The sequence below is a fragment of the Mandrillus leucophaeus genome, unplaced genomic scaffold (assembly GCF_000951045.1).
Source record: "Mandrillus leucophaeus isolate KB7577 unplaced genomic scaffold, Mleu.le_1.0 Scaffold314, whole genome shotgun sequence".
In the NCBI taxonomy this organism is placed as follows: Eukaryota; Metazoa; Chordata; class Mammalia; order Primates; family Cercopithecidae; genus Mandrillus; species Mandrillus leucophaeus.
This window is the reverse complement of record NW_012103299.1, coordinates 1,046,847-1,058,093: the sequence shown is the minus strand read 5'-3', so window position 1 is coordinate 1,058,093 and position 11,247 is coordinate 1,046,847. Positions and strand designations below refer to the sequence as shown.

Below are 11,247 nucleotides of genomic sequence, written 5' to 3'. Positions count from 1 at the left end.
CCCTCCTGCAGCCTCTGCTCAAAACGCCCTTCCTCCGGTCCCTGACACCTGAGCTGGGGTTGCAAACTCAGTGGCCACATCCAGCCCAAAGATAAATTATGTTTGTCCAGTATAGCATTTAACTGTATCAGAACCAGTATGAAAAGATCAGGAGTCCAGATTTCTGGCTTTTAAAAGTCAGAGGCTCTCACTACATTGGGTCCGTGTTCCCATTATGGCAATGACCTGGCACCTATGGACAGTGCTCCCCTTTAGAGAGGGCATGTGCTTGCTGTCCCTTCCCACAGTCCTTGGTGGGCGGGCGGAAGGCCAGGCCTGGTCATCTTTCAAGCAGGGCGGACTTCTTACATGACGGCTCAGGACTCCGTTAAGTGCTAAAGCAGAAGCCGCAAGGCCTTCTTAAGGTTTCAGCTGTTGCTGGGAGAAACCTGCCGCGTGTTATGAGTTAAAGTGAGTCTCGTACCAGCCCGGGCCTCAGGAGGAGGGACTACCGGGAGGCAGGGATGCTGAGGGTCGCGGTTCACTGGGGGCTGTCACTGCCCATGAGCTGCCACACAGCACTTTTGCCATGCCCCGTAATTTGGATTTTATGGTGGTTGTGATGGAAAGCCTTTTGAGGGTTAAACAGGGAAGCAATGTAATCAGATTTATGCTTCAGAACTGTACTATCCAATAGGTTGCCACCAGCCACATAAGGTTATTTAAATTAATTCAAATTAAATAAAATATACAATTCAGTCATTCATTCTCCTCAACCACATTTCAAGTGCTCAAAGCCATGTGCTGGCTGGGGCCGCAGCGCTAGTGCAGATAGAAAGAAAGCACTTCCATCGCTGAGGAAAGTTCTGCTGGACAGCACAGCCTTAGAAGGATGGCTTTTGCGGCCGGGTGCGGTGGCTCACGCCTCTAATCCTAGCACTTTGGGAGGCCGAGGTGGGCGGATCACGAGGTCAGGAGATTGAGACCATCCCGGCCAACACAATGAAACCCTGTCTCTACTAAAAACACAAAAAAACAAAATTAGCCGGGCGCGGTGGCGGGTGCCTGTAGTCCCAGCTACTCAGGAGCTGATTCGGGAGAATGGCATGAACGCGGGAGGTGGAGCTGGCAGTGAGCCGAGATTACGCCACTGCAGTCCAGCCTGGGTGACAGAGTAAGACTCTGTCTCAAAAAAAAAAAAAAAAGGTTGGCTCGGCAGCTCCATGGGGCTGGGCCGGAGGGGGTGGCAGGTAGTGGTTGTGGCAGTGGAACTGGGGAGATGTGGTCGGATTAGGGAGGTGGAGTCAATAAGACTTAATGAAGAATTGGATGCGGGATTGAGGGCACATGTGGAATCAAAGAAACCTTTGACATCTTTGTCTTGACAACCAGGTGGTCCTGTTTCTGGACGTGGAAGCTTAGAAAAGCCTGGATTCTATGGGAAGTAGGTAGGGCTGGGCATTGCTCATTCCACTCTGGCTTCCTTTGGGGTTCCCATTAGGTGTCTACAGGGAGAGGTGAAATTGGAAGTTGGAGGTGTGGCGGGTTCAGGAGAGGGTTCTGGACCACAGATGTTGAGGTGGGAGTTGTCAGTGAACAGATGATGTTGGAAGTCACGGGTCCTCAAAGTGGAGGCTCCTCAAGCCCCTAGGCCAGCAGCCTCAGCATCACCTGGGATATTGTTAGGAATGCAGATTCTCAGGCCCCCCTCAGACCTACTGACTCTGTGCTAGAACAAGCGCCACCCCCGCCCCGCCATAGATTCTGATGCCACTGAAGTTTGAGGAGCATTGGTTTAAGCAAGATTACCTAGGGAGAGGCCGTAGATCCTTGTTTTAAACCTGGGGTCCACAGACACCCCCAGGGAGAGCGGATTGAATGCAAGAGATCTATGAAGCTGGATGGGGGAAAAACTGACGTCTTTGTTTTTGCTAAACTCGAATTAAAGTTTAGCATTTCCGTCTGCGATGAATGTAGGCCACAAACCATAGTAGTATTAGCAGTGCCTGGGACCTCATCACCAACAGAAATTGCCGATATTTATAGCACGTTACAGTTGTTGCAGATAATTTCCAGAGACTGTTTATATGCATCACTGTTTTAAAATTACAGTGATTGGCCACGCGCAGTGGCTCACACCTGTAATCCCAGCACTTTGGGAGGCCAAGGTGGATGGATCACTTGAGGTCAGGAGTTCAAGACCAGCCTGGGCAACATGGCAAAACCCTGTCTCTACAAAAAAATACAAAAATTAGCCAAGCCCGTGCTTGTAGTCACAGCTATTCGGGAGGCTGAGGTGGAGGGGGGGGGTCTTTTGAGCCCAGGGAGGTGGAGGCTTCAGTGAGCTGAGATTGCACTACCACACTCCAACCTGGGTGACAGTGAAACCCTGTCTCAAAAAATAAATAAATAAAAATTACAGTAATTATTAGACCCACCACTGGGTCTTGTTATTTGATGCATCAGTAAAGCAGCATATTCAAATGTGTTTTTAAAAATATTTTAATTACTATTTAAATATAGTCTCTTTCCTTTGTAATCCTATATGCATTAAAAACATTTTAAGCGTTTAAAACATAGGTATCATTAGACTGGCAAAGGGTCATCCGTGGCACCAAAAGCCTTAAGAACCTAAGGTGTGGAGAGAAGTGCAATTTGAGGACTGAATTCTGGCGCCCCTTCCCCCCAGTCACTTCGAGGTGGGGAGATGAGGGGGTAACAAAAGGTGCAAGAAGGGGCAGTCAGACAGGAAGGAGGAAGCCAAGGCTGGGCGGAGCCTGCAGCCTGGAAAGGAACATACGTATAGATATCAAAGAGCAGGGCTGTCGCTGCCAGGCTCAGGAAGGCAGGGCCGGAATGGACAGTGATCAGTGCTGCGGAGAGTGCTCTAGAAAATGCTGATGATGGGGAGTGAAGGGGCCGCTGGCTGCAGGAGCCGTGTCCTTACGAAGCAAGGGGAGCCAGATGCAGGCCGCAGTTGGGGGTTTAAGGCCTTGGAGAGATTCACAGTGCACGCAGGCAGGTGGGGGGATTGGTGGGGGACCTCTGCTGGGCCTCCATACCCTCCCTCTGTCCCCACCTCATCTTCTGGGGAACCACTGCTCACCCACAGGCCTCAGCTAATGCGGGTCCCTCAGGGGAAGTCCTCCCTCCCCTTCCCTGCGCGCCCACATTCACTCTCCGCCATGCCCCTCATCACACTGCGGCTGCTGCCTGTGCCGCCTCTTTGACTTGGCCCCTCCCTTTAACCACTCCACTCAGGCTTCTGTGCTACTGAGCGTCCACCTTACGCCTGGCTCTGTGCTTGGTGCTGGGCTGCAGTGGGAGAGAAACAGCCATGCTTCCCGCCCTGGGTGACCCGGGGTCTATAGCTGGGGGGAAAGCGAGTGCTCAGGTAAACAGGAAATGTGTAATTTTGATAAAGCAGCCATGAAGAGAATGACGAGGAGAATGAGAGTTGGAGACCCCTAAAGTTACAAAGGCAGCCCTGTCTGAAGACTGAAGATGAAGCTGAAGATGCACAGATGAACAGATGTACACGCACACCCTCATTGTGGGCCCCCCGCCCCCAGGGAGATGCAACCACCTGGGCTGAAAAAATATATATGCCCCAGATGGTGATCAAGAAGGGATCGTGCTTATTCAAGCACCTGGAGTGACAACCCACGAGACAGCCCTGCCACCAAGCCCTCCCACCGCTTGGCAAACATGCCCCAGGCTGCAGTCTGCTCCCCTTCGAATGGGCTGTGCTGGTGCCCCCAGCCAGCTCTGGGTGAGCTTGTCCTTTGGGGTCAAACAGACCCCTCTGTGGTCAAGGATCCTGGCTACCATGGTCACTGGTTGAATGACTCTGGGCAGTTTATTTTCTCTGAGCCTCAGGATCCTCATCTGTAAAATGGAGACAGTGATACCTCACAGGCTGTGAAACATGAACAAACTCTGCAGTAGAGACTGGACAAGCATCCGGGCCTGCCTTATCTCCCATCAGTGCAAAGTTTCCATGACCTCATCAGCTGGCACACACCCTACCAGTGCGCCTGTGAAAGGCACAGGGAGCGTGTCCAAGAAATGGGCCTTCTCTGGTCAGCAGAGTGCCGGGGAGTCTGTGAAAGACTCACAGCAGCCTTTCTTAAACCCGTGTTACTGCCACGTACTGGGTTCTTACCCTGCCCTTTCCACGTATGAACTCCTTTAGTCTTCGCAGTAGCCCGGAGGAAACTGAGGCACAGGAGATTAAGTGACCTGGTCAAGGTCACGCAGCCAGGATTTTAACACAGCCAGCCTTGCATCAGGGCCCTGACCCCCTGAGCCCACTGCCTGTGGCTGCTGCTCCCAATGTCTTGGTTACACATGTCATGACCAGCTGTGTCTGTGTGCCCTGGGTCACAGCCTCTGCCCCAAACTCCTGGAGGCAGTAGAGACCATCCCCTACCCGAGCCCAGCCACTCTCCCTCGTTAAAGATCTGTGCCTTTGAGGAGCTGCCCATCAAGAGGTGCTCAAAGAAGCCAGCGGTGTCCGTGTGCTGACGGCAGGGTCAGCAGCCAACCCCCACACCTCTCTCCCAGCATCAGGCTGAGACTTGTCCCATGGCCTCCTTATCCGGCCCCCAGGAGGTTGGCCAGCAGCCAGATGTCAGAGTTTGCGTGTTTTGAGCAGCAGTGGTAGCCCCACCTGAGACCGCACGGTGACCTTGTTTCATCAGCCAGCCCCTCAGGAGGAGGACAGGATGGGGTGAGGGGTATGGGGCCTGGCTGCAGCTATATGTTTTTAAAATCCATCAGAGACACTGACGTAGGTTCCTAAGTCACAGGCTCTAAAAGCGTTGCTGTTTCTTTCTTCAGCCCAGCATGTGCTGGCATGAGTCAGCCACCTGTGATGGATTTGGTGTGGAGCGGGAGTGGGTTCCTGAGTCACAGCCTTGCGGGGCTCGGCAGGGGTGGCAGGTGCTGAGGGGCCAGCCTTCTTGACTCACTTCACTCCAGGAGCACGAGGCCCAGGCCCCAATGCCAGTTCTGAACTCTGCCATGGCCCGATCTGCGGGAGGCCCTGTGTCACCGCGTAGAAAACCTCTGGGAGGACACACGCCTATGGCTGTGGCTTTCTTACTCCCAGGGATGCTCAGCAGCAGGGTCTTTAGTCTGACTGTGTCTCGTGACCGTTTTATCATGAAAATGGGCCCAGGCATTATTTTTGTCGGTGAAAATGAGGCATGAATGTGAAAACCCAGTGGGCTTTCCCTCACGCCCTGCCTCTGCGTGTTGCCTCTTCCGGGAGGGCCCTTCTTGGTTGGCTCCGATGACAAACGTATTCACCCTACAAACCCGACCTGAGGCCAGCTGCGGGCTGCTTTGCGTGCATCACCTCCATGAATCCTCCCAGTAACCTTCTGGCTTTATGCCCATTTTGCTGATGGAGAAACTGAGGCATGGAGTGGTTAGTGACCTCGCCTAAGGCCCCCCAACTAGGAAGTGGGCTGGGCTTGAGGCCACGTGTAGAACTCAGAGCAACCACTCTACCGTGGGTTACTGGGTCCCTGAAGCAGGTGATGCTGTCCCTCGAGGGAGATCTTGCCACATTGTTGTTTCTGCTCCGCTCCTGACCCAGCAAGTGTCCCTTCTCCACTGTGGCCTGCGGCATGCTCCACTGCGAGTTTGCTGAGGCTGAGGCCGCAGGCTGTCAGCTTGATGCCTCCCCTGTCAGTCACAGGCTCGGGCCCTGCGGAAGTAGGAATATTCCTGCAGGAAGTCCACAGCTTTTGAAACAGACACGGCTTACAAAGTCAGACTTTGATGCGCTGCTTCACAGTAAGCTGTGTTCCCTCCTCAGACACAGCTCGCACACTCTTCTTCATTGGGCTGGGATAAGGTAACCCCTGAGTTTTTCAGTGTGGCATTTGGGGGTCTTTGATAAACAGCCCCAACTCCTCCCTTGTGCCTCTTTGTTTCCTGCTGCTGCCAGCACCCTGACCCCCATCTCATTTGAAGTTCAATAATACCAGACTCTTTTAGTTCCTTAGACATGCCCGCATGCTGGGCAGTTTCTGTCCTCTGCGCCTGTTCATGCTGTTCCCTCTGCCCAGATGCTTTTCCCTCTCTTCCTGAGTAATGCAGACTCATCTTCAGAGTCTTAGCACAGGATGTCCTTTCCCCTGGGAAGCCCTCCCTGAATACAGCCTGCAACCTGCATTGAGTTGGGGGCCTTCCCTGTAACCCCCATGGTCTGCAGATTCCTCTGGGTCAGGGTGGATCCCGCAGAGTCTCTTTGTTCCAAGTCTGTGTCACAGGGGCTTGGCCAAGGCCCGATTCTTTTCTGCTCATCTCCCCAGTCCTGGCACCTCCTGAAGGACTGGCGCCATGTGGCCATCAGCCCAGGCTGCGGAGGTAGATGGCATCCGGCACCAGAGGAGGGAGCAGCGTGTCCAACAGACGTGAGCTCAGACTGCAGCTGTCAACATGTGACCTTAGCAAGTTTCTTCACTGCTCTGAGCCTCCATTTTCTTTTCTGTAAAATGGGAATTATCAGATCGCAAAGTCAAAGGATTCAGTGTTGTTTAGTCGTTCATTCATTCGAGAAGTGTCTATTGAGTGCCTGCTATGCGTCAGTGTCCAGGGAGCGCAGCAGGGTGTGGACCTGCTAATGCAAGGAGGCAGATGAGAACCAGACGGGTATGAGATAGCAGGTGATCCCAGAGGCTGTAGCAGGTAAGGGGATGGGGAATGGGGTCAGGATACTCTCGTGCACAGGTGGACATGGAGGGCCTCTCTGTTGGGCCCTGAGGGGCCGAGGGAGGGCCATGTGGAAGAGGGTCCCAGGAAGGGGTCAGGCACAAAGGCTTGAAATGGAGCCACACTGGATGCTGTTCCCAGCACGGCAGGGAGATCATGCAGGAAGCAGCAGAGGATGTGGCGGCAGGAGGCCAGGAGGTGGGGACATGATGCTTGACCAGTGGCCAGATGTGGCCTGTGGGCCACCCCGAGGACATGGACTTGGACTCTGAGAGAATAGAAGCCGTGGAGGGTTCTGGGCAGAGGAGTGATAAGATCTGATGTAGGTTTAAAAAGATCTTACCAGTCATTATTGGGGAAAGGCCCAGGCTGTGGGGAACGTGGAAGCTGGCAGCCCAGGGAGGAGGCTGCCATTCTTCTCTATGAAGAGACGACCTTGGACCAGGGCAGCAGAGAAGAGCTCAGGTGCCAGGTGTGTTTGGAAGGTGGACTGACAGGGTTTCGCCTGAGGGATGGGATGTCGGGAGTGAGACGGGGGTTCCGGGATCATACCAAGAGTTCTAGTCTGAGCATCTGGGAGGAGGAGGAGGAGGAGGAGGAGGGGGAGGGGGAGGAGGAGGAGAAGGAGGAGGGACTTTGTGCTGAAACAGGGAGAAGCTGAGGTGGCTTCTGCCACATGGCTGTCACCAGCATCCTTCGTTCTATAAATACTCATCTGGCACCTCTTGCTGGCTTGGCTCTCAAGGGCTTGAGACCTGGGGAAGAGATGAGGCTGCCACAGTCTGTCTATCCGGGATCCCCTGTCTAGGGCACTGGGGCAAACTTGGGTAGGAAATGATAGGGATTTGGAGTCCGAGGAAGCCCCATTAATCTGCAGGCTCAAAGGTCATCCCCCAGCCCACTGTGGGGTCAGCCACCCAGAATCCACAGAGCTGGAGGGGGAGCAGCTGCCATGAGGCCTGGCTTTGTGCCCGTTGCCCAGGTGGGCACTTCACATGCCCCCTCTCACCAGAGAGTCCTGGCAGCACCCTCGGAAGCTATGGTAGTGCCCCCATTCTGCAGATGAGGAGCCTGAGGCCCGGAGAGATGGGATGACTCCTTTGCACGGTTGAAAATGATACAGGCAGGATCCAAACCCAGATCTGCCTGATTCCAGTGTCCTCCCTGGATCACACAGCGTGAAGCCCCAGTGTTCCTCCCCCTGGAGAAGGTGACCAGACTCCTGAAACTCAGCATTTCTCCCCCAGGTCCCCGGCAACTTCCACGTGTCCACACACAGTGCCACAGCCCAGCCACAGAACCCGGACATGACGCATGTCATCCACAAGCTCTCCTTTGGGGACACGCTACAGGTGAGCAGGGGACACTCGAGATGGCATGGCTGGGGGTGGGCCTTCTGGGGCTGTGTCACTCAGTGCCCTCTGTCTTCTCTGGGGACAAGGAAGAGCTACCCTTAAAGTGACATCTGAGCCAAGCCTGGAAGGGTAAGAAGGGTTTCGCCAGGAACAGAACAGGGAAATGGGTCCTAGGCAGGGGGTGTCTCAAACATCACCCCTCTCCTATAGCACCCAGTTGGTGGTTTTCATATGAAAGACCCTCAGCGTTACTTTCAGAAAAATGGATCAGTAAGCGTATGTGGCATGGCATGTTCTGTGCCGAGATGCCAGAGGCCCAGGGCACAAGGGCTCGCTCGACAGCTGAGAGGGCCCAGAAGCACTTGCCTGAAGTGGAAGCCGGGAGGTGGGGTGTGTGGGGTGCGAGAGACCCATGTTAGATTGAGGAAGGTGGAGACTGAAGGTCTGGTTGGTGACTCAGAGCACCCATCTGCAGCAAGGAAGATGGACCCAGGAGGCAAGAGTATAGGCAGGGAGGTGAGAGAAGGGCCCAGACCAAGGCAGGGTGGAGGGGAGAGGAGCAGAGGAGGAGCTGAGGAGGGAGGAGCAGTGGTCTCGCATTGCCGCACGCAGGGGCAAAACAGAAGGACACAGAAACTACGGTCCCAAGTTTAGTCATTAGTGGGTTGGAAATCTGATTTAAAAAAAAAATGTACAAAACTTAGCTTAGGGCCCATCCATCCATTCATTTTCTGTCCATCCATCTATTCAACAAATATGTATGAAGTACCTACCATGTTCCAGGCCTTGCATACCTCGGTGAGGACAAACATGGTCCCTGCCCACCCGGAGCTTCCAGTCTAGAGGGGAAGACAGATGTTAATCAAATAATGGTACAGGCCGGGCGCGATGGCTCACGCCTGTAATCCCAAGGCTGAGGCGGGTAAACTGCTTGCGGTCAGAAGTTTGAGACCAGCCTGGCCAACACGGTGAAACTCCGTTTCTACTAAAAATACAAAAATTAGCCGGGCGTGGTGGCGGGCACCTGTAATCCCAGCTACTCAGGAGGCTGAGGCAGGAGAATCGCTTGAACCCGGGAGATGGAGATTGCAGTGAGCCGGGATCGTGCCACTGCACTCCAGCATGGATAACAGAGTAAGACTCCTCTCAAAAAACTAAAAAATAAAAATAAATGGTACAAATAAATGTGAGATAAAGCCATGACACATGACAATGGAAGAGAACATTCTAGCTTTCTTGTCTCCGTAACCACGGTTCTCATGGGTTAGAAATGAAGCCTTCTCATGGTCAGTCTCAAGACAGCAAATAGACAAACTTCCTTTTCCTTGTTGAGGAATTGCAGCTCCTTCCACGTGTTGAGGAATTGCTTGTTGAGAACATGCAGTTGTGTGAAGTGCTCAGTAAACATCAGCCTCCTGAGACCAAGATGAGGGATTACACCATCCTGCTGCTGCCCGCCGCTCCTGGAGTGGCCATCTCCACAGAATCATGTGCCCGCCTACCTCTCTGATGTCTCCTCCTTCCTTCTATTCAGACACCTCACTTCCTTCCTCCTGGGGGCCGTGTGGGCCTGTCTCCAGACTCAAGCCTTTGTATGTGCTGCTCACCAGTTTAACTTCCCACTTTCCTCCAGATCTTGGTATCAATGTCATTTCCTCCAGGAAGCCCTCCAGGGTGTCTAGCTCAATAACCCCTGTTAACTATGCCCATGGTAGCATGCTCCATTTACCAGGTATGCCTTGTCCTTCTTTAGATGTTCCTTGAGGCCAAGCTGGTTTCCCATTGTCCTCAGAGAAAAGGTGGGATGTGGTTTTCAGTCCCACTCTACAGCAGCCCACCCCGCTGCCCGGAGGAGGGTTATCTTCACACCTGCTGTGTGTTCTCTGCAGCAGGCATGATGGGGGGCCCACACGCTGGGGCACCCCTGCCTGGACTCCTCTATGGACCTTTCAGAAGACCCTGGGATCTCAGGAGAAACCTTCTGGACCCAGAATCCACGTTCACTTGAATTTTCTGTGTGGCTTCATGAAAAGAGTGCAGCTTAGTGTCAGACAGACCTGATTTCAGAGCTTAGCATAGCCACTTACCAGCCGGGCAAGTTTCGGTGTCTTTCCAAGCCTTGAGTTGCTTTTCTGTAAAATGGGCCCAATGATACATCAGTTGGGGCATGAAATGAAATTATATGAAGGGGCCAGGATGGAGCATCACATAGTAGGTGCTAGAGATGGGAAACAAGCTTGTGCCTACTGTGTGCCAGGCCCGTGCTGCCTCTTGCTCGCCATAAATCTGCTGGAGCCCCCTTTTACACACTGGTAGGGTTCCTAGACCAGGTGGCACCTGGCCATCCCCCACAACCAGGGCCAGGCCTGGAGGTGGAGGTGTCCTGGGGACCATCCCCTCACTGAATTTTTCCACAGGTCCAGAACGTCCACGGAGCTTTCAATGCTCTCGGGGGAGCAGACAGACTCACCTCCAACCGTATGTATCCCTGCTGGGAACAGCCTTCTGCTCCAAGATGCCCAGTACAGCAGGCAGGGATGGGGGAGGGCAGAGGGGTGGGGGTGCCTGTCCAGCACCCACTCCGAGGCAGGGAGGCTGCTCACGCTCCATTCCCACAGCTAGCCAGTAGGAAGGTGGACCCAGCCCCATCTGACGGAGAAGGAAGAAGGCTTGTCCCGGGGAAGGTACATGCCATCCCTTGGCACAGCAGACGCACGCACACAGTGGATACCAGCTATTACCATTATTGTTGCTGTCATCACAGCCACATCATCATCCTTAGTTGAACTAATTACCTAAGATCCCACAGGGAGCTACAGCAGAACCAGAATCTGTTCTGGCTCCAGGTCGCATCGTGAGAACAGGTCTGTGGGTGGCCCAGTCAGGTCTGACCACATGGCTGCCTCCCCAACACCTCACTCTCCTCCTGCTCAAACTCCTCCCATCGACAGTGGCTCCTCCTAGAGTCCTCACCCTCCTTAGCTCCCTGGCACCTTGGCCCAGATCAAAGAAAACAGCACATCTCCACATGCAGACAGGAGAGAATGCATACCTGTGTGTGCACACCAACACACATGAGCTCACATGGCCTCAGACCCGTGCACAGAATGGGCCTGGGAGGCCTGTCTGCTCAAGCAGACCCGCAGACCCACTGCTGCACAGGGTACCTGGATTTTTCTTATTTCCT

The 11,247-nt window shown here is 53.8% G+C and overlaps 1 protein-coding gene across 2 annotated transcripts in view; it reads left to right on the top strand.

Moving 5' to 3' along the window:
- ERGIC1 (endoplasmic reticulum-golgi intermediate compartment (ERGIC) 1) overlaps window positions 1–11,247 on the top strand; it is a 134,213-nt gene that overhangs the window by 97,092 nt on the left and 25,874 nt on the right. For both annotated transcript variants that reach the window (XM_011987701.1, XM_011987702.1), the window contains 2 exons: window positions 7,953–8,057; window positions 10,478–10,538. In XM_011987701.1, coding sequence (XP_011843091.1) covers window positions 7,953–8,057; window positions 10,478–10,538 — 166 coding nt within the window. The remainder of the gene's footprint in view (window positions 1–7,952; window positions 8,058–10,477; window positions 10,539–11,247) is intronic.